The 24114-nt window shown below is 42.2% G+C and overlaps 1 protein-coding gene across 1 annotated transcript in view; it reads left to right on the top strand.

The window, feature by feature from the left end:
* Fbxl13 (F-box and leucine rich repeat protein 13) overlaps positions 1-24114 on the top strand; it is a 216205-nt gene that overhangs the window by 65394 nt on the left and 126697 nt on the right. Inside the window, exon 8 of the mRNA XM_028890932.2 lies at positions 21783-21877. Coding sequence (XP_028746765.1) covers positions 21783-21877 — 95 coding nt within the window. The remainder of the gene's footprint in view (positions 1-21782; positions 21878-24114) is intronic.

The following is a 24114-nucleotide window of genomic DNA, read 5'->3' as shown; positions in this document are numbered from 1 at the left end:
TTTGCGATCATTTCTTTAGTATCATTTTTGCTCGTTAAGGAATGCTGCTTCCTTAACAGATGGTCGTGCTCATATACTATCAGTCAAACTGCTAGGCAAACTCAAGGCTGGTGGGAGGGTTTGTTATGATATTACATGTGCAGGTGGATAGAGCCTAGGTGCTCCATGGTGGCTGAGCAACAGAGATGCCATGCAGACAGCACTCAGTGAAGAGTTTTATTTGGTAGGGGGAGAGAGGAGGAGGAAGAGAAAGAGGGAAAGAGAGATCGAGAGAAGAAGGGCAAGGGGTTCACAAGGTGCATGCCTTGTGAGAGGAAAGCAGGAGAGAAGAGAGAAATGGGTGGAGTTTTCCCTTAAGAATAGGCTTTGACGTCAGGGCACAGGGTGGCACCAAAGAGTGGTATCAGAATATTAACTGTGTTGGCAAAGACAGCTTTCCATGAAAATACACACAACACAGAAAAAAGCCTTATGTTGATGAATTTGGAGTTTGAAAAATGTTTCTAAGTAATGCAGTTGTTTGATTAGCTAACAATATAAATCTTGCCTTATGACTTTAAGTAGCTGTGACTTTTTGTTTGTAAAAGATGCAAAGCACATGGACTTGCAAAAACAGTTTAAAAAACACCTTCAGATTGTTACAGCATGGCTGACTCATCTCACTTGGGAAAAAAATCCCCTAAAACCTGGATAGCTATTAAAGCATGGCCAGACTGGGGAAGAACCAGATAATTCAGGCTTGTTGAGTTAAATTACTTGGAATTGTAAAATCAAAGCGTATGCTCAATGACTTCTCAAATCCATGTTTTGATAACCCCATGGGTCAGTCTGACCTTAACTAACCAAGCAGAAAGTGATTGAAAGTTCCGTGGCTCTGTATCGAATGAACTTCAGACTAGAGTTTCCAAACTGCACTGCTCTATCAAGGAACTATGTGTTTGTTGGCTTGATTTGTGGTGCGAATGAAAGAGCTGGAGATACAAAGCATTTCAGAATTGCTTTTAGGAATGGTAAGAGTTGCCTACCCCAGACTGTTTTCATTGCTTCAGTGATGCTAGCAACTTTACACTTGATTTTAATCCAAAGTGTTCAAGAGTTTTACAGCTCCATTAATTTCATCAGGAACCATGCTTTCAAAAGTGATATATCATCTGAGAGATGAAAAACTGCACCACAGCGGGAGGCAGCTGGGTGGAAATTGGAAGGATGTGTTCTGTAGTTGGGTGGCTGACTGTGTAGTTGGCCGTGTGATCCTGGGCTGCTTATCTTCTTATTTCTAGGGTGTCTCATAGTGGTGGAAGTGCAGAAGGATACCCTTTGCATTTGTTCTCGTAAGACCAGTCAGCATTTAGGAAGGGTTGGAACAATGCCTGGCATACAGCAAACTAACTGCTGAGTTGAAGCCATCAGGTCGAAAGTCAGGAAGACTGGATCCCAAACACAGCTCTGCTGGTTCTCTTAGCTCACCGACTCCTCAGTCTGAAGATTGAGAATTCCTAGCAAAAAGAGTATACACTTGTATTTTCCACTGTAAAATGAGAGTGGGCTGCATGGTGTCTATATGTGCCTATAAACCCGAGATGGAAACATGAAACACACAAGAGGAAAATACTGGGAGGACATTCAGAAAAAAAGCATGGAGGGGGCTTCATGTGTGTGCTCACTCTTGCCCCGAGTGCTGCTGCGCCACACTGATAGCTTAGCTGGGGTTCTTTCCATGTGTCGGCTTCCATGGCTCCATCCAAGAGGTTTCTCCTGACTATGATGACTGAAATCATCTGTGTTGTGGAGGCCTGGTATTCTTGGAAATAGTTACTGAATGAAAAAAGGAAATAAAAGGAGGACAGGACTGCTTCTAAGGGGTTGAGGTGAAGGTTTATTGTGAGGGAGAGCACAGCCAGAGGCAGATATCTGGAAGAGTCCAGAGTGGATGTGGTCAGACTGAGCTGGTCCATGTGAGGAGATGGGGGTGGACAGCAAGAGAGGAGCCAACGAACAAAAGACTGGCTGAGAGGGCGAGAGGCAGAAGGGCCGAAAGGACCATGTAGCCAAACTGACTGGGTTATACAGGGAAGAACACATGGGCAAGGGCCGCCCAGACCCTGAGCTGGAGAAGTTAAGGGAGAAGGTGGGGTATGCCAATCAAGAAAGACCCCTTAACAGGTAGGGCCTGAGGGGTGTTGGGAGAACCTGGGGGCCAGTGTCAGCTTTGATATGTTAATAAGCACCTTAGTTAACCTTTGTTCAAGGTTTGAGACCTAACAGTTATCATTATGAACAGTTTCTAATTCTTTTAAATATCCTCGTTTTTTTGTCTGTTTCTCCTGTCAAATCATATGTTCTTTGGATTCCAGTGTCACATTTATAAATAATTCTTTTAACTTTCTTTTTATTTATTTTTTGTGTTTTTCTTTTTTCTAATTAAGAAAATTTTCCCATTCATTTTACACATCAATCAAAGATCCCCCTCTTCCCTCCTCCCGTCTCCCTAGCTTCTCCCTCCCAACCCACCCCCCACTCCTCCCCACAAGAAGGCAAGGCCTCCCAGCCAGTAGAGGCAGGTCCAAGCCCCTTCCCCTGCCTCAAGGCTGCACATGTCCCATTTCTTTTAAATTTTCCAGTTTTGTGGAGTACGGGTTTTTGAAGTATGACCTGATGATTCTTTGAATTTCCTCATTGTCTGTTATTATGTCTCCCTTTTCATTTCTGATTTTGTTAATTTGGATGCTCTCTCTCTCTGCCTTTTGGTTAGTTTAGATAAGGGCTTGTCTATCTTGTTGATTTTCTCAAAGAACCAAGTCTTTGTTTTATTGATTCTTTATATTGTTCTCTTTGTTTCTATTTTATTGATTTCAGCTCTCAATTTGATTATTTCCTGTCATCTATTCCTCCTGGGTGACTTTGCTTCTTTTTGTTCTAGAGCTTTCAGGTGTGCTGTTAAGTCACTAGTGTGAGATTTCTCCAGCTTCTTTATGTGGGCATTTAGTGCTATAAATTTTCATTTTAGTGCTGCTTTCATAGTGTCCCATAAGTTTGGATATGTAGTACATTCATTTTCATTGAATTCTAGGAAGTCTTTAATTTCTTTTTTTATTTCTTCCTTGACTCATTTGTGATTGAGTTGAGTGTTATTCAGTTTCCATGAGATTGTAGGCTTTCTGTAATTTTTGTTGCTGTTGAAATCTAACTTTAAGCCATGGTGGTCTCATAGAATACAGAAGGTTATTTCAATTTTTTTTTTTTTTGTATCTGTTGAGATTTGCTTTGTGACTGAGTGTGTGTTCGATGTTAGAAAAGTGCAGTGCCGAGAAGCAGGTATATTCTTTTTTGTTAGGGTGGAATGTTCTGTAGATATCTATCAACCTCATTTGAGTCATAACATCTGTTAGGTCCCTTATTTCTCTGTTAAGTTTCGAGCTGGCAGATCTGTCCAGTGGTGAGAGTGGGGTGTTGAAGTCTCCCGCTATTAATGTGTAGGGTTTGATGTGTGATTTAAACTTTAGTAATGTTTCTTTTACAAATGTGGGTGCCCTTGTATTGGGGGCATGAATTCCAGAATTGAAATTTCATCCTGGTGGATCTGTAATGAGGATGCAATGTCCTTCCTGATCTCTTTTAATTGATTTTAGTTGGAAGTCTATTTTGTTAGATATTAGGGTAGCTATGCCATCTTGCTTAAGTCCATTTGATTGGAAAGACTTTTCCCAGCCTTTTACTTTGCGGTAGTGTCTGTCTTTGAAGATGAGGTGTGTTTCTTGTATGCAGCAGAAGGATGGATCCTGATTTCATATCCATTCTGTTAGCCTCTGTCTTTTTATAGATGAATTGAGTCCATTGATGTTAAGGGATATTAATGACTAGTGATTGTTAATTTCTGTTATCTTTTGGTGGTAGTGTGTGTATATTTCCCTTCTTTGGGATTTACTGCTGTGGGGTTATCTATTGCCTGTGTTTTTGTGGGTGTATCTGACTTCCTTAGGTTGGAATTTTCCTTCTAATGCTTTCTGTAGGGCTGGATTTGTGGATAGGTATTGTTTAATTTGGTTTTGTATTGGAATGTCTTGTTCACTCCATCTATGGTGATTGAAAGTTTTGCTGGGTATATTATTCTAGGCTGGCATCCATGGTCTCTTTGTGTCTGCATTATATCTGTCCAGGACCTTTTGGCTTTCAAAGTCTCCATTGAGAAGTAAGGTATTATTCTGATGGGTCTGCCTTTACAAGTCACTTGGGCTTTTTCCTTTGATGCTCTTAATATTCTTTCTTTATTCTGTACATTTAGTGGTTTAATTATTATGTGGCAAGGGGACTTTCCTTGGGGGTCTAGTCTATTTGGTATTCTATAAGCTTCTTGTATCTTCATAGGTATTTTCTTCTTTAAGTTGGGAAAGTTTTCTTCCATGATTTTGTTGAATATATTTTCTGTGCCTTTGAGTTGGTATTCTTCTCCTTCTTCTATCCCTATTATTCTTAGGTTTGGCCTTTTCATGGTGTCCATGATTTCCTGGACATTTTGTGTTATGACTTTTTTGGCTTTGGTATTTTCTTTGACTGACAAATCTATTTCCTCTATTGTATCCTATACACCAGACATTCTCTCTTCCATCACTTGTATTATGTTGGTATGCTTGCATCCGTGTTTCTTGTTTTCATTTTCTCAGATTTTCTATTTCCAGCATTCCCTCTGTTTGTGTCTTCTTCATTGTTTCTATTTTACTTTTCAGGTCTTGAACTGTTTCCTTCACATGTGTAATAGCTTTTTCATGGCTTTCTTTAAGGGATTTATTGATTTCTTCCATGTTTTTTTTGTCTTGTCATCAATTTCTTTAAGGGAAGTTTTCATTTCCTCTTTTTTTTTCCTAGAAATAGACTGCATAGTGCTTTATTTTATTTTTTTTCCATCACAGGCAATTTATTTTGTTCTATTCATTCACAGTTAATACAGAAAATACTTGGAAACATTTCCATATAATGTTTGACACAGAAATCATCAAATAGAAGTATACAATGTTGACAGGAGGCAGTACATTTATAATTTATAACCCCAAATGTATTTATAAATTAGAAATGGAAAGATCTACAAATGAAATTATGAAGGTTCACCAAAGTCATTTAATCTGTCAGTTTCTCATTCATTTTTATGTCTCAATAACATTCTATTGTATGAATAAGCCACATTTTATTTCTCTCCAGTATTTGATAGCTATTTGAGTTGTTTTAACTTTTTTACTATTAGCAACACACTGCTGTAAACCTTCATGTACATGTTTCATAGGTGCACATTTTCAGTAGTTTGAGGATATATTCCTAAGGGTAGAATTGTTGAATAACAGAGTAACAATGTTTTGCATTTTGACCAACCACCAAACTGTTTTGCCAAAGTGGCACACCATTTTACATTCTCACCAAATCCTTGTTTTTAAGGCTCTGATTTTTGTACAAAAGCATTCAATCATTCTGTCAGACCAAACCAGGAAAAGTAAGCTATAGTTCAGAGCTGTTCTATTCCATTTACTATGCAAAGCCATTCTTGGCGTTTGCAACTCTCAGCCCTTTTGAGTATTCTTGCAGTGTTCACCTTTTCCTCCACCACTTTTTTTTTCTTCTTTTTTTTTCTGGTTTATTTCTATCTATTACAAATGTATAAAAAATCCTCCATCAACGCTGCTGATAGCAGCAGAACCTTGAGAAATATACCTATGGTTTGCCTCAGGAAAGGAACACATATTGTACTGTAAAGTTTATAAAATTGGTGCAAAACATTGTGATAATGTTACAATACCAGTTTTAAGAGTTCAGTGACTAATGGGGAGCCGATGGGATACATGCAGAACTGTGAAAGCGATCTCACTTAGCCAGCTGTACACGTAGACTGTAAATCTACATTCAGATCATTTCTGAACTAAGACTATCATCTCAGTTTATCTGTTGAGGTCAACCAGGAAACCCTAGAATATACCTTGATTTTTGCAAAAAACAAAATAGGGGGAGGGGTTTCCTCTTTAAAGACCTCTAGCATCTTCATGAAGTTATTTTTAAGATAGCTTTCTTCTGCTTCTTCTACATTGTGATGTTCAGGTCTTTCTATTGTAGAACCACTAGGTTCTAGTGATGCCATATTGCTCTTTATGTTGTTGTATGCATTTTTGCGCTGGCATCTACCCATCTTCTTCCTCCAATAGGTGCATGAGGTACCTGTGTCTGAGCAAGGGGGCCCCCTCTGGGTCTAATCTTAGCTCTTGGTCTAATTGGAGCTGCCAGATTCTGTGTCTCAGGGAGTTGCTGTTGGTCCAATCTAAGCTAGCCGATTCTATGGCTCAGGGAGCCACTCTTGGACTTATCAGGGCTCTTGGTCCAGTCAGAGCTGGCAGATTCTATGTCTCAGGAAGCCACTGGTGTTGCAAGGGGATGGGTATTGGGGTAGGGTATGGGTCTTGTAGATTGCTGGGTCCGATGGGGGGTTTTGGTGGGAAGCCTGCCTGCAGGAGTCTTCCCTGCTGACTGGCAACTGGGGTAGGGATCTTCTTTATGGTTTTTACATCATGCATCTTGATCCCAACCCCTCCCCCAATAAAATAAACTAAAATTGAAAAGAAAATAAGAATTGAAAATATTTCTTAAAAAGGAAAAAAATCTCATCATGGAAGCTGCAGTGTGACACAGTGAGTCATGCAGCAAATTCTTTTGTCTGTGTATCTTTACTTGCCAGTGTTCATTGCAAAGAGTCATTGGTCTGGTTCAAGGCCTCTGGTTTCTGCTACACTGTTGATACTGGGCCCTCACTAGGACTCCTCTTGTTTATCCTGCCGTTGCCCTGTGTCATGGAGATCCTACAGCTTTGGGTCTGCAGGGCTGGTCCCTTCGTGTACTCCAGCAGATCACAGATGGGGTGGATGTTGGGGTGGGCCAACTCATAACCCTAGTTCTGGGCCTGGATAGTTGGTCAGCCTGCTAGCTATCCCATCCTCACCACCAGGGTGAGCTCTTCAGCATTGCCCCAGCTAGCTCACCCTATGCAGCAACGAGCAAGGGGTTGGGCTGGTTCTCCTGCTTTCATGCTCTCAGGGTCGGCTGTCCCACTCCTCTACTATCAGGGCCAGCTCTGCTGTGTTGCCTAGGCAAGGTGAGGGGCTACTCTCCTGAGTGCTGCAAATGATAAAGGGGAGGGTCAGGTCCCTCATCTGCCATAGCATCGAGGGGTGAGGGTAAGGAGGGCACATCTCTCCCGCCCACACCTCCACATGACAGACAGAAGTGGGGCCCGTTCTCCCACTCTCACGCCTTTGGTGCTGGCTCAGCTGCACCCTGCAACAGGGTCGGCTCTACTATGCTGCCCAGGTGAAGTGCAGGCCTGCTCTTCTGAGTGCTGCAGCTGCTGAGGGCAGGACCAGTTCTCCCTAGTATTGCAGCCAGTGAGGAGCTGGGCCAACTCAACATCCTTTTCCTCTTGGCCTTTGGTGCTCTCAGGAGCTACGAACATCAGCACAGACCTTCGCTGCAATAGCAGCAGCGCCATAAACCCAGACATGAGCGATGCAGCAGCCCATGGCCCTGGGTGGCAATGAAGCCACCCACCTCAGCCCGCTCCTCACTGCTTTCACCTCTTCAGATAGGTCTCTGTCCACAGGACAGGAACCATTTTGTCTCTCTCCCATGTCACACCATACATTTGCTCATCATAAGAGCCCAACTGCCTGGTGCTGAAAGCAAGCCTGTGTATTCTCCTTGGCATTTTTTTTTTCCCACTTATTGCTTCTTTACTTTTAGTACCCAGGAGACTGTCACAAGCAATGAAGATCTGATCATTTACTTGTAACTATCTAAGGATGCACACAGTACATAGGGCTTTCTTTTGGATGCTGAGAAAAAACAGCAGGTTAGGGAAAACAGCTTTGCTCCTGTGCATTTATATTTTGAGATGAGTCAAGTAGCAAACATATCAACAAGCACACAAAAACATGCCACTGAGAATTAAAGTTTTTGTGTGTGTGTATGTTGTGTATGTATGTGTATATGCTTGTTCACCCATGTGTCAGTGCATATGTGTTGTGTTTTGTGTGTGCATGTGTATGTGGACCTATATGTGTGCTGGTGTGTATATGTGTGTGTGTGCTTGTGTGTGTGTGTGCATGTGTAGGCCTCAAGTTGACATTGGATGTCTTCCTTGATCACTATTTGTTGAGACAAGGTCCCATACCAAACCTGGACCTCATGATTTGGGCCAGTCCACCTGGACAGTTTTACCTGCCATGTAGAGGGCAAGTGGATGAAGTCTGGAGGCAGGGCATTTCTGTAGGAACCAGTGGGAGGGCAGTGCCAGTGGGCATGCCAAGGAAAGGACTTGGGTGTAGCAAGAATCTTAAAAGTTCTTATTAATAAAATCAAACCTGAGGCCAGTTATTGGGGTCAATGCTGGTAGATCAGAGAGACAGAACAAGCCACAGCTATCTCACCTCGCCGAATCCTCAGCTGGTCTTGTCTCCTCAGACTGGAGGCCTCTGAGTCCTCATCTCAATGGCTCTCAGCTGAACTGCTGCTGGAAAGCCTGAAGCTTAACCAGTCACATGTTTAACCAGCCAAAAGCTTCTAGTTTCTGGTCCTCACGCCTTATATATCTTTCTGTTTTCTACCACCACTCCCTGGGATTAAAGGCTGGCTTTCTGGGATTAAAGGCGTGTGTCACCATGCTTGCTATTTCCAATGTGGCCTTGAACTCACAGAGATCCAGAGGGATTTCTATCTCTGGAATGCTAGGATTAAAGGTGTGAGTGCCACCATTTTCTAGCCTTTGTATCTAGTGGCTGTCTGTTCTCTGACCCCAGATAAATTTATTAGAGTACACAATATTTTGGGGAACACAATACCACCACATTTCCTCTCTTTTTGTCTAAAATTAAAAAAACTTATAACTAATACAAAAAAACTATCCAATAAGTATATACAATATATACAGCCAAAAATTACATTAATGATGTCTAGTCCATTAACATTTGACAGATTCAGATAAAAACTCCATTATATATATTAACAATGTCCAGTCCAGTAACATCTGATAAACTCAGACCAAAAAATTTTCATTATTTATCTTATTTAAAACAAGTAGTTCCTTTTAAAAAGTAGATTCCATAATCTCCCTTTTTATCTTATCATATCCATATTCTTTCTCTTTTCTTTTCATAATAGATTCATTAGTCTACCTTTTGTCATTTTTATATCTTCCCCTTTTTCTTCAGTGTAGATTCAATGATCTACCTATTTATCCTATTATTTCTTTATCTTTTTTCTCAGAGTAGATTCGATGATCTATCTCATATCTATATTCTCTTTTTCTTTTTGCTTTCTAGGGGTGAAGATATCTTTAGGGAATCTTGAAAAGAAAATTTTGGGGTTAATCATCAAGTCCTGTATCGTTTGTCCAGTCTCTGCATAATAGGAAAGTTCAGGGCTTGTTTCAAGTCCTTGTTCAAGTAGTCTGTCAGGCTGGATCATCTCAGCTAGCCATCTCAAAATTGTCCTAAGCAGTTTGTAGTCCAAAGCAGATCTTTCCGTGGTGTTAATTAGCTTAATGGCTTTACCATAGTCCTTTTGAAGATTTCAAAGTTGCTGTTAGGTGCGGTCATGGTTCCATGCAGATTTTTTTTTTTTTTTTTTTGTGCCTCCTCTGTGGTTTGGAACAATCACAGTCTGATAAATGTCTGTCTCTGGGAACCATGAACATTCTTCCCTAGAACAGAAAATCTTCACAGCAATTTTTCCCCACCATTTGTCTTGCCAAACTTTTCCAAACTGACCTTTGCCGATGCTTTCTTGTAATATGATGGTCCTGGCAATTCTTCTCTGAACCAGCAGCAGTAAACCCTTTGTTCCAGGTAGCAGCATCACCGCAGTCACCAACATGATGAGAAGGAGCTGGCAACGTGGAGCAGTAGCCACTGCTTCCATGGTCCCACCACTGTTTGTGGTTCAGTCTGGGCCAAAGCTTCTCCCAAACCTCCTAGGCCGGCCTCAAACTTCGATCCTCCTGCCTCTGCCTCCTTCAGCAAATCCAACTGGCGTGCGCCGCCACAACCGGCTGAGTGTAGCTTGGGCCTGAGCGGGGGCTCACAAGGCCACAGGCAAACAGCTTTTTCATGAATTCGTAACACGAACGTTGGGCGCACCAGATGTAGATGTAACCAACAATCTCGCCGGATCCTCAGCTGGTCTTGTCTCCTCAGACTGGAGGCCTCTGAGTCCTCATCTCAATGGCTCTCAGCTGAACTGCTGCTGGAAAGCCTGAAGCTTAACCAGCCACATGTTTAACCAGCCAAATGCTTCTAGTTTCTGGTCCTCACGCCTTATATATCTTTCTGTTTTCTACCACCACTCCCTGGGATTAAAGGCTGGCTTTCTGGGATTAAAGGCGTGTGTCACCATGCTTGCTATTTCCAATGTGGCCTTGAACTCACAGAGATCCAGAGGGATTTCTATCTCTGAAATGCTAGGATTAAAGGTGTGAGTGCCACCATTTTCTAGCCTTTGTATCTAGTGGCTGTCTGTTCTCTGACCCCAGATAAATTTATTAGAGTACACAATATTTTGGGGAACACAATACCACCACACTTGGGTATGAAACAAAGTGTGGAGAGAATCCCAGACCAGATGGAGCAGAAGGGTGAGTGAGGCACTCAGGCGTGAGTGGAGCATGGCCTGCCCAGGAAGGAAGGAGTCAGGACCAGCTTCTCCACTGACCTTACAGGCATGGCTTGCCCCTAGTGCCTGACTCACTTCCTGAAGCCTCACTCCGTGACTTTCTTTCCACACTATACAGTGTTACATTTAAATGGCTGATGGAAATTAGTTCACTTTAGCAGTTTACCATCTGTTTTAGTTGCCTTGTGATCTGTACTGAAGCAATTTATTAATTAACTCCCAAGTCCATGCTTTATGTTCAGAAGGTTATTCTTTGATTGTACTGTAGTTGAATTGCTAACACCACTTCCCACACCTTCCCTGGCCCATCAGCTTCAGTTTGTTTCTATGAATTTTTCCTCCAGTGCTGTAAATGTGTTTAACTGACTCTTTTCCTTAAAAAAAAAAAAAAAAAAAAAAAAAAAAAAAAAAAAAAAAAACATTTCTCAGGCTTGTATGCTGTCAACTTCTCGACAGCACCTCCCAGCTGCCCACAGACTCACTCAAAGGCTGCGGTGAACAGCCTCTGTCTGGGTGTTCCAGCGGCACCACTCGTTTCTGAAATGGAAAGCATCCTTTCCTTTCTCCTGTATCCTGTCCAGTGCTCTCTCTCCTCTCTCTCATTCATCCTGTTTGTAGAGAGTGGCACCCTTGTCTACTCACCTAACTCAGCAAGTATTTGGAAATGGTCTTTGGCTTCTGCTCTGTGTTCCTTGTTACATTTTCTTTTCTTTTTAATCTTACTTTCTTTTTTTCCTCTTCATTGCCTCTTACTCATTGGTATTATTGGGACTCTTTCATTGGTTTTTCAACATCTACCTTTTTCATTTGCCCACCAAAGTTCTTCAAATTTGTTCCCATCGCTTCCCTGGTTAAGAGTGTCTTCTGGCACCAACAAGATGATAGCTCCATGGGTAAAGGCACTTGCCTCTCAGTCTGACTACCTGAGTTAGATCTCAGAGGACTCATGGAAGTAGAGGACTTACTCCTGCAAGTTGTCCTGTGATCGCCATACACGCACCTCTCTAAAAGAAATAAATGAAACAGTAAGAGTGTCTTCTGCTCTCCTTGCATGAGGCTGGTCTGTTTTAGCCCCTGACTGCCTCTGAGGTCCATTCTCGTTGCTTCCCCACTAGAACCCTTGGCTGTCGTCCGGCTGTGCCCCTCAGTTATCCAAGGAGAAGATATATTCTCTGGCTGTATGGCTTTGCCCACCATTACTTCTGTGTGTAGGACTCCCCTTCTGCCCCTTCCTCATCAACCTTGGTCCTGCTTAGACCCAGCTTGGATGTGATTTCTTCCAGATGGGGTCTTCCTTTGATCTGTTCTCTCCCTCAGTTTGTGTGCCCCAGAGTCAGGAGGTAATTCTTGGTATCTGTACTGCTGGGCTTGGAGACAGAGTTTTAGTTGCTTTGAGTGCACAATGGTTAGATGTTCATTGCCTATTTATTCATCTTTGATTATGCTCCTTTCTTGAAAAGTCCTTTTTTATTTGTTTTGCCATGAAAATGTCCAGTTCTAATCTCTGGAAATTCTCTTCTCTTCCTGATAGTTCATGCTCCCAACCCCAGCACACTTGAGCTGTCTGTACTGTCTCCAGATGTTGACCATGGTGCTTCCCTCTATATTCTCATTAGATCATAGTAGTCACAGTGTCTGGGAAGTGGAAGGCTGAGTCAGGAGACGCCAGCCTGCTGTCCAGGGAGCAGCATGTAATGGCACACAGGTAAAGCCATGGAACACGCGGCAACATATAGATTAACAGAAATGGGCTGAGTTTAAATGTAAGAGCTAGTCAGTGGAAACCCTGAGCTAATGGCTGAGCAGTTTTAATTAATATAAGCCTCTGTGTGTTCACTTGGGTCTGAGCAGCTGCAGACTGGGTGGTATGGTGGTATTGTGTTCCCCAAAATATTGTGTACCCTAATAAACTTATCTGGGGTCAGAGAACAGAAGATCTACTAATACAGAGGACAGAAAATGATGGCACACACGCCTTTAATCCTATCACTTGGAAGGCAGAGATCCATCTGGATCTCTGTGAGTTTAAAGCCACACTGGAAACAGCCAGGCATGGTGATTCACGCCTTTAATCCCAGGAAGTGAACCTTTAATCCCAGGAAGTGAGGGCAGAAAGCAGAAAGGTATATAAGGCGTGAAAAACCAGGAACTAAGCTGGTTAAGCTTTTAGGCTTTGAGCAGCACAGTTCATCTGAGATCCATTTTGGATGAGGACTCAGAAGCTTCCATCCTGAGGGAACAGGATCAGCTGAGGAATTGGCAAGGTGAGGTGGCTGTGGCTTGTTCTGCTTTTCTGATCTTCCAGCGTCACTCCAATACTTGGTTCCGGGTTTGTTTTTATTAATAAGACCTTTAAGATTCATGCTATAGGGTGGGACACAGAAAAACTTCAGTTATGACAGTGAGGCTTTTTTAATACTTATAATGATGATATTGATTTCTAACTCCACAAGCACTTTGGAATTTTAAGTATTTAAATCTAGAATGTGAGGTTCGAGATACATCTGAGGTACAGCAATATTTGATAAGTAAACTGATTTGGGGAATAGAGGAATATAATTTTGGAATCATTGAATTTTAAATCACAATGAAGAATTAAGTTAGGAAGTCCCAGAAATAGCTGAAAATTTATAGGGTTGCAGAATTATACATAAAGAACATATTTAGAGCTACATGTCCAATCTCTCTGCCAGGACAGTATCTTTATAGATATTCTTTAAGTTTTAGAAAGCAATATAGAGCTCTTTTCATCTGAGTCTGGAGCCAAGCATGGAGTAGAAAGCTGGAAAATGGGCAGATCCAGTTGCTACAAGATGGTAGCATAGGCCCAGTGACCAGGACTGGGACTTTATTCCTACATTCACAGATCAGGAAAATTTCACCCTTTGGTCACTGCACAGCTGAATACCTGTAGACTCCCCCAGCGCAGACCGGATGCATTCATCCTGCATTCCGATTAGAGTAGCATGGAGCAGGACCAGAGCTGGTGTCCTGGTTCTTCCCCCCATAGTTTATAATTGGGTATCTTCCTTTTAGGGGAGGAGTTGGGGATGGAGAGACAGATGCACAGGGTTACCGAACTGTTTCCAGATGTACAGAGGAGGCCAAGGAATGAAGAGTCTCCATTAAAAGTAATGTTTATGCAGCTCTGATCTAGTGCTTTCTATGCTGGGGAGACTGTTAACTGAAAGACATTCTGTTCCATTTGGGGGAGGATTAGATAATTAGAAAGTTGTTTTTATATCAAAGCAAATAAAGTGCTTCCTCAGTGTGTTTTGTCCCTGGTTCTTTTTGCTGCACTCATGGAATTTAAGCATGGTTACTATCTTACTTTCTAGTTTCTTTTACTCACTAGTTCCCAGGTCATTCCATTGTTCTGTGATAGTTTCTAGTCTCATTCCTGTGTCTCCATCCCTTACGTTCTCTCACTTGCCACCTTTTAAGAATTTGGAATGTGTTGGTTCCTCATGTTGGTTGGGCCATGTTTATCCCCCATTCTGAGCTGGCCAAACCTTCTGAAGGACAGGGGAGATGATCTCTAGATGATAGCTTACCTGGATTATGTATGCACTTACAACTGAAATCTCCCTGTGTTCTGGTCCTGTTGTGAGAGGAAACTATACACGACACAGAAACATGTAACCATATGATTTATTACTCAACACAGAGTCAGAATCAATGGGAGGAACAGCATCCTTGGGTGTCTCTTGGGTACCAAGATTCAAGTTAATCCTCTTGTGTGGGAAGCACATTCTCTCAGCTGGAGATACCCAGACCACTTAAGTTGTAGCATCAGTTCTGGTTTGCTTTCTTGTGGAGGATTGCCTCATAATGCTGTTTCCAAAATGAGGTTCTTGGTCAAAACAATGCTGGGTGGAGAGTACACTGTGCTGAGACCCCCAAGTCCTTGGGATCTGAGTCCCATGGAGTGCCCACTGTGTTCTTGGGCTGCTTGTCTCTGTGGCTGAGTGAATGCATACCATGGTACTTTTCAGCTCTCTTCCTCTTTGTTTTGGTTTCCTCTTTCCTACAATGTTGCTGACCTGTTTCATTTTCTAATTTATCTTCCAGTTCCATCACTAAACTTCATTCCTCTTCCAAGCAGTACTTCATACCCCAGTGGTGGGGGAGTCATGTGTGCCACAGCATGTGAGGGCCAGTGGACAATGTGCAGGAGTTGGTTCTCTTCTTCCACCATCTGGGTCCAGGGATGGAACTCAGGTGTCAGGCTTGGCAGCAGGAGCCTTCACCTGCTGCACCATCTCACTGGCTCCAAAGCCATAGCCCAGGATGGGTTAGAACTTGTGACCCCTGCCTACATCTCTTCAGTGTATCCTTCTAGCATATTCCATCACAACAGGTTCATTCACTTCATATAACAAACTCTTCTAGGAGGTATTTGTGTTCAAGGTCTACAAACACTCATTTATTTGAAATAAAATTTTGCTCAAAAAAAGTAAACCTTGGTGGGTTATTGGAACCCTTCTTTTTTTTTTTTCAAAATTAAAATGACTTTGACCAGTATAAAGTCAAAAGTTTTCTGCTTAAAGTAACTATTTCTAACAGTATCTAATGCCAAAAAAATATAACAACACCTTGACTTCCAGAAACTTAAGAGGGGATTTTAACAATATCTCAAAGAAATAAAACTTCCAAGGATAAAATGCTTAATGGTTAAACAATCTGCCACCATGGATTAATTGTGCATTCTATTTAAGCTTAATCTTGTAAAGTGTTAAATACTGATATAGCACCTGCTCTATTCTTAGCCATTATCTTGTTCTGCTTGCCCAAACTAGGATATTATATAGAGGCTATTGTTTAATGTTCTATTTCTGATACAGAAATAGTATTCTAAGAATGCATGCAATTTTCCATACCAACCACGGCAACATGGTGAGACCCTGTTTCAAAAATAAAATAAAATAATGTAACTGTGCTGGCTAGTTTCATATCAACTTGACACAGCTAGTTTCATATCTAACTTAACAAGTTAGAGTTACTGGAAAGGAGGGAATCTCATTGAGGAAATTCCACCATAAGATCGGGCTGGAAGGCATTTTCTTAATTAGTGACTGATAGGGGGAGGGCCAGCCCATTGTGGGTGGTACCATCCCTGGGCTGGTGGTTCTGGGTTCTATAAAAAAGCAGGCCTAAGAAGCCATGAGGAGCAAGCCAGTAATCAGCATCCCTTCATGGCCTCTGCATCAGCCCCTGCCTCCAAGATCCTACCCTATGTGACTGTCCTGACTTTCTTCAATAATGACAATGATGTAGAAGTATAAGCTGAATAAACTCTTTCCTCTCCAACTTGCTGTGGTCATGGTGTTTCACTGAAGCAACAGTAGCTCTAACAAGGACACTAACTAGCATGCACTTCTCATGTTTATGGTATCAAACAGAAAAACTGGTGAATGGATTAATGCCTAACTTTCCAGTCTCCCCCCACTTCTCTAATTTAAGTTTATTCTCAGAGACGTACTGTACCTAGAAGACAGTTTCCAAAACTTGGTCCATTTGGCCCACTATAGATCTACAGGCTCATAGACTGGAGGGCTTAGAAATAACAGAAATTTATTTCTCACAGTTCTAAGGGCTAATAAATCAAAGATCAAGGATAGCAATCAATATGAATTAATACACATTAATCATATTTAATAAATACTATCACCATTTTTGAAATTACATTCAGAGATATTTTTCTTTAAGACTCTCTTTTATCCCCCAGAAAGAAATTATCTGTGTATGTCTCTAGGACCCCTCCCCCTTTTCTCTAGGATCCCCTCCACCCCCCTTTTAAAATTATGTTCCCAGCTTTAAGATGCCACTTTACTTTTCCCAGGCCTTTTTTATTTTTAAAGCTCCTCCTTCATGTTTGTTTATTCTGTATATTTTGATCCTATGTTAATCTGGGTTCTTCCCAGAAAGAATGTTGTGCTTGGGATAGGAGATACTGCTCAAAGACTTGTTTATTGGAGGCTTGGACCTCAATGCAGTTTTCAGAAGGTGACTGGATCACGAGGACTCTAACTTTACCAATGGATTAATCTTAATGAGCTGTTCGGAATTGAGACCTAGTTGATAGAGGTGCATTGGAAACATACCTTCAAAGGGTACATTTGGTGTTGTCTCTCTCTCTCTCTCTCTCTCCTCTCTCCATCCTTCTTGCTCTCCCTCTCCTGCCATCATGAAGCAAAGCATGTTTCCTTTGCCTCACCACAGGCCAGAAGCAACACAGTCAAATGACTATGGGCTGTAGCTATGAGTTATAATAAATCTTTCCTCTGAGTTAAAATAAATGTTTCCTTCAAGTTGACATTTTTTTAGGTACACAAACCAATGACTGGTGAGTGTGTGTGTGCACGCATGCTCTCTGAAGAGGCCGCTCATGTAACTGGGAAAGCTATGAGTCCTAAGACCTTTCATTTGTCTAGGTGGAAACCCAAGAGAACCAGTGATACCATTACAGCGTAAGTCTGGAGGCTTGAGAACCAAGAGTATTCATGTTGTAAACTCCACACAAATGTGAGTCCAAAGGCAGGGCAAGGCTCATATCATAGCTTAGAAGAGAGAGGGGAAGGGAGAGAGTGAGGGAGAGAGAAGGGGAGAAGGAGGGGTGAGTCTGATCAGCCTACAGTGGCTTGGGTGAAACTCATTGGCATTCTGAAAGGAAATCTTTTTTTCCCCAGCCTGATTTAAATGTTAATCTCATTTAGAACACCTACACAGACATACCCAGAAATAATGTTTACCCCATGACCGACTCAATTGTCACATAGAATTAACCATCATAAATCCACCTCTGACAACTGATAATCCATATAAATCTCCTTATCTCTAATTATAGGCAATAGCAAGGTAATAAATCTTCCTAAGATGACACAATTAACCTATATGTAAATGGAAATATAACTTCTTTCTAGAAAAAGTAGATAAAATATTGAGTATGTTTACTCTTTAATATGTAAAATTAAAAATCCTAATAAAAAGTGGTGAAAGTGCTTTTTTTTTTTCTGTAAAGTAAATTTCTTGATCAGAAGCAGTGCTTTATATATTAAAGTTCTGGCTATACCCAATTCTAGTGTAGTACATCAAGGTGCTTTCTAGTATTCTTTTTCATACTTTGAAATGCTCCCTAGGGAATGAAACCTCCTCCCAACTTTCTGATGCATTTACTCAGGTGATTTCTACCACATAGATACCAACCATTCATTTCCTGTTACATTTGCTAGGCAAATGTTCCCCTCGTCATGATCTCTTCCTGGCATACAGTATAAGCTAGCCCCTCATGACACAAGGGCATTTATCCTCACCCTGCCAAACTCCACCATCCTTCCTCTTGCTTTATACTCTTTCTGCGGTCCCTGGCCTCCCCTCTTTTTGATAAGATCACTTTTCTATTTACTTAACCTCTAACCCCCCTGCCAGATCATCCCTCACACCTCCCCTCTAACCCCCCTGCCAGATCATCCCCTCATGCAGTTTGGCCTCCCACATTCCATACCATGCCCTTACCATCTAGGGTGGACCCACCTCCTTCCTCTGAAAGGCAGCCATTAATAGTACAGTCTCCCAAGGGACACTTAGAGTCTCCTCACTTTGCTTGGGCCTTGACACCTTGGTCCATCACACACACACACACACACACACACACACACACACACACACACACACACACATGCCAGTGCCTCTTTGCCCAGCTCCACCTAACGGCTCTAGGAAGGGGCAGGGACTCAGGTCCCTCCCTGCCATCATTGTTTCCATCCTGGTATCCCCAGGTATAGTGATTCAGGCTGTGGCCCCTGATAGGCTGTGGGCCCAAACTGACATTTTAATGTTTTGTTACATTTTGCTTTCTTTCCCTTTGAGTTTCTTGGTGGCAGAAGTCACTCATAGGCCCACCTACCCAGTCAGTCATTGGATCCAGCTGTCAAAGGAACTTCCTGCTTGGCAAAAGGATTTACATAGGATTTTTTTTTTCATTTTTCATCTCTTCCTCTTCATATTTTACAAGATTTAAGAAATGGATGGGAATTCTTCATCAATCTGACTGAGTAGCTGGAGCGCTGGGCTCCCGTGGAATGCCTTGACTGGTGTGGGTCTGTGTACCCTGCTGGCTAGTTTGTCACCATGGCATGAGCTAGAGTCATCTGAGGAGAAGGAGTGCTTGTCGAGGGGCTGTCTGTAGGCAAGTCTGTGGGGCATTTTCTTGATTAGTGATTGATGTGGGAGGGCCCCGCCCACTGTGGGTGGAGCCGCCCTTGGGCACTGACTCTCCCAGTGTAAGAAAGCAGACTGAGCAAACTATGGGGCGCCAGCCAGTCAGCAGTGTTCCTCCGTGGTCTCTGCTTCAGTTCCCATCGGCTTGTCAGTGATGGTCTGTGATAGGACAATTAAGTCAAACTCCTCCTAAAGGCTCTGTTCATTGTATGGCAGCAATGGGGAGCAGACGTGGCAGATGGTTCTGCACTGAGGAGATGTTGCAACTATTGTTCGTTGGTGCCCACAGTCCTTTAATTCCGAGATGGATGAATTATGCCGAATTTTAAAGATTTATGCTGTATGTTTTCTCCATCCAGTTGCATTTGGATTTGTTTGTTTGTCTTTTATTGTGTTCACAAGCAAGACTTCTCACATGCTGTGCATTAGTAACCAGGCAGTCTAACAATACGGAGGGGTTCTGGCACTGCCAGAGGACACATCTGTGTCCTGAAGTCCTTCTCTAGTGAGCTGGCTTCTACAACGACAGTGCGTGGTGACTGCTCAGCTTCTCCCCAGTTCTTGCTGGTCTCATGTGGAGGAACACATGCTGATACCCTGATACCAAGCTAGTCCCAGAGTATGGGAGAAGAGAATTAGTCCTTATGAACATTGCACATCCTTTTCTACATGAAGAGTATTGCATCTTTTAGGTAGCAAAGAATCATAGAATCTTAAAATCATAGAGCTCCTGATCTAGAGGTCTTTCTCAACAGAAAGCTGAAATTTGACCCTGATTTTGTCATTTAAGGTCAGTTACCTGGTGTACTTCTGGTGCTTTGGTGTACTGCTCACATTCTACAAACTGCCCTCCCCAGTGTGTTCTGATGATCTTCTGGGGGCTTCACTCTTCTCCACGCAAGTCCAGAAGGGGAGGAGGGGGCTACAGGCTCAAAGAGTCTTAGATCTTTGGGTGACTCTTGCAGCTGCCTCTGTTACCTTGACTTGGATCCGACAGCACTCGATCCACTTCAGTCTCCTGGTGTGCTGGCTTCCTTGTACCCATGGGTTCTTTGTTGTTCTCACCCTGCTAGAGGCTCTGGAGTTTCCCCTTTCAGCTTTTGTTTTCTTGTTACATCCCTCTATTTCTCTTGAGGTGGGCCCTTCCATTCCCCTTTCTCGCTACATTATTGATGGATCTCTGGATGCTCTTTTGTCTCCTGAGACCCCCCAGTTCTCAGGCATAGAGTGGGAACTGAGATATTAACAGAATCGATAACCTCTTATCTTGTAGACTTTACTGGTGTACAGTTTTCTTAAAACTCCTCTTTTTCTCTGTGCCTCATCTTGTCACTTTTCTGATTTAGACAAAATAATCCAACTGGTGATTATCTATGAAATTAAGTTGGAAAGTCTAGTTCCTCACCCCAGTGTTCCTCCCGTGAACTATATTGGCAACAGCCAGTATTGCACATGGAATTAATTTCTAGTATTTCCAAAGGTTATTGCATACGAACATTTGAAAATTCCTTATATATTATGTAATACGGCCCCATTCCTTAGGAGAAAATAGAGATTTATGATAGAGTGTAGGTCTGAAGTGGCTTATTCTACATTGAAATGTGGAGCCCCCTAAGTGTGGGGAATTTAAGAAGGCAACTCCATGTAGTTAAAAAGGAAGTTTATTTGGGGGTAACTTACAGCCAGTAAAGGGATTGGTTACAGGATCCGGGAGAGGTGAGGTGTAGTCCAGCGGGATTGGCTTCCATTTCTACAAAAGGAGCCTTTGGAAAGTTGACATTATTTAATGAATCTGTAGACTTGAGATAGATTTGACATCTTGATATTTTTACTGTTCGTACTATCTGTTCTTTGGATACTTGGTGAGATTGTCTGGTATAGGTCTCTAGGATTGTATGTATTTAGTGTTTATGTCATGGGCAGGTATAAACATATGATTTAGTTCCTTTTATGTTATTATTGTATCTTTCAATTTATTGTTCTATTTATTTAATCATCCTCAGTTTTCAGTGTTTCATTATTTTCAGTTTACTGACCACCCTTTCACATCCTTACTTGAATTTATTCCTATGTATTTTATTCAAAAGTGAGATCATAAGGTATTCCAGACATGCAAAGAAATATAATGAGCAGCCATGTGCTCACCACCCAGTTTAGTCAGTAAAGTACAACAAATATAATTACAGTGTCCTCAAGTGCATTTTCTTCACTGCTCTTTTAAATTTAGTGTTTGTTATTACATAGCACAATAGGCAGAACCTCCCAAATATATCACCTTCCTAGTCTCAAGAACCTTTGAATGTGCTACCTTACATGGCGAAATAACTTTTTTCAGATGTGATTAAGGGTCTTGAGATGGGGCATTTACCCTGGACTACCAGGACATCCCCCTTGAAATTTCAGGGTCCTTATAAATGAAAGAGAAAGTCTGGGTTTCTTGTAATATTCCTCTCCAAGGGCTGGGTGAGACTCGGAGCTCTGATTTTTTATGACATAGATATATGGCTACGTCTGTAGGGCGCTTCCTACAGGGTAGCCATGTGACTTTTATGGGAGAAAAGAGAAGGTTTATTTCTTCATTCATTTATTTATTTATTGAAAGAGGGGTGTCTCAATATACATTCCAGGCCCTGAACTCACAATCCTCCTGTATCTGAAAGTAATGGGATAACAGATATGTGCCATCATATCCAGTCTATTGACCATACCGTACTTGGTGAGATTGTCTTGTATAGGTCTCTAGGATTGTGTGTATTTGTCTACTTTTCTAATATATGGATGATGTTGTCATCACTAACACACACAATGGAAGATCTATACCAAAATTCATATATCATTCAAAATCATCTGTTTCTTTTCTCTGCATTTAGATTTTTTGTACCTCAGTTTTAGAGATACAATCATGTGTGGTCAAGTCAACCGCTCCTGGATGGCGATGACACAGAGAGGCTTCTTGTGGAATGCCGTAAGTAGACATGTGGGAAGGCGTGATTCTCTCCCTTCCCTGTGGCCACCAGCAGTAAGTACTTTTTGTTTGTGTTTTTGGTTTGTTGGTTGATTGAGTTTGGTTAGCACAAACCTGGAGGAATAGCTAAGGATAGAGAAAAACATTATCTTAAGAGATATATCTATATTTTAAATTTTAAATGGTGGGATATGTATGTTGAATATTATTTTTAGAATAAAGCAAAGACCCATTTTGCTGGATAAGTTGTACCTCATCCTTATTTCATTATTTGTGTCCTTTGCTTTTTTTTTGGTTTTGGTTTTTTGAGACAGGGTTTCTCTGTGTAGCTTTGCGCCTTTTCTGGATCTCACTCTGTAGCCCAGACTGGCCTCTAACTCACAGAGATCTGCCTGCCTCTCTGCCTTCTGAGTGTTGGGATTAAAGCCACCACTGTCCGGCTTCATTATTTGTGTTCTTATTCTGGTTGATGAGCACAGACTCCATGAGCTCTTGACCATGAGAAAGGAAACTTTTAAGAAAGAAAAATTTGAACTGGGCACGATGGTGCAAGCCTTTAATCCCAGCACTCAGGAGGCAGATGTAGGCGAATCTCTGTGGGTTCCAGGACAGCCAGAGCTACATGGTGAAACCCTGTCTTAACATCCTCCACTTCTGGCCTGGGGGGAAAAATGAAAAGAAAGAAAATTGTTTTCTTTATTATTAGTTTTTATAATTATTCTATGTGTATGTGTGTTTTGCCTGCATGTGTGTCTATGCACCACAACATGCCTGGAACCTTCAGGAAGAGGGCATTATATCCTTTGGGATTGGAGTTAGAGAAGGTTGTGAGTTGCCATGTTGGTGCTGGGAACTGAACCCAGGTCCTCTGGAAGAGCAGCAAGTGCTCTTAACTACTGAACCATCTCTCCATACCCCCAGGGGCACTTTTGGGGTGTATGATCTGTAATGACCATTTCATAGCTCATAACTGTAAGGCTAGTTCTGAAAAAGAGAGGGTATTTCCTTACTGTACGTGACTGACAGCATGTGGAACTGGTGGGAGCAGGGGTTGATATGGACTCTGGGTTACCAGGGCTGACTGATAAACAAGAAGATCTCATTGCTTCCTTATAATATGCCACACTTGAACACTCACAGGGAAAAGCAGAAATAAGAGGAAGGAGAACCCAAGAACACTCTCGACTCTGACTTTGTTCTTCCCTGCCATGGGCTGGTATTTTCTACACCTGTATCCAACAGGTCTCTGAGAGGAAGTGCTGGCTTTTCTAATGCCTGCCAGGCTTATGCAGGGTCAGTCTTTAAGAGCAGTGTGCCATTTTTTCCCCTCCAGAGCATTTGTATTCACTTTTCTTCTTTGAGTTTTCCAAAGTTAAAAGGAACACCCCCTAACAGCTGTCACATAAACAAGAGATTTATTTCTTTAAACCATCTGTTCTCAGAGTGTGGTCCTGACACCAAGAGCATCAGCACCACAGGAGAGCTTGTGGGAGATAGAAATTCTTAGGCCTCCCCACTGGCTCACTCAGCAGCGGGTCTTTATAATTCTCCCAGACCATCCCTTCGGGGTCGGCTTTCGAATCACTTTCTTAAACTAAAGCCCATGACAGGCACTTCTGATTTGTTAGCTCCTTGGCAGCACTGCACAGAAGGAGAGCAGAGCAGTCTGGTCAGGACTGGATGGTGTCCTGACGGGTGTATGGGTGTGGAGGTGACTTTGGTCTGTAGTTGCTGGCACCCCATCCACTCCTCTTAGCTTCTATAAGAACGTTTAGCAGATTTTGCACCTACTGCCTGGCCACCATCACAGGTCAGTCTGAGTGCATGGTGTCATCTGTCCTCTAGTCATTACTCATGAGGGAAAGCGATGAAGTCAGCTATGAACTAACTTTAGACAGCAGGGAAGTAATGGCCTCTGAAGCTGGACGGATGGCATAAGCGATCCCAGTTGTTGAGATTACAGTGTCATCCAAGAGACATGAGAAGTCACCAAGGGACAGTATATGCCTCATTTTTATTGTGGCCACAAGACTCCTCATTTCCAGCTATAAAGAGTACAGACCATGTAAAGACTAGGACCATGACAGTGGGAATCATTAGCCTAGAAGTGCACATTAGAAAACGCTGGGCTGTGTGTAAGGGCGTCTTGTGTGCATGCAGACGCACTGACAGACCAAGCAGCTTTTTTATGTGCCTTGCACACTTTGAAAAGGTGTTTTACTTCACGCTTTGTGATG

Source organism: Peromyscus leucopus, chromosome 3 (genome assembly GCF_004664715.2).
Source record: "Peromyscus leucopus breed LL Stock chromosome 3, UCI_PerLeu_2.1, whole genome shotgun sequence".
NCBI lineage: Eukaryota > Metazoa > Chordata > Mammalia > Rodentia > Cricetidae > Peromyscus > Peromyscus leucopus.
Note: the sequence above shows the minus strand (reverse complement) of the source record. Positions and strands in the feature narration are given on the sequence as shown.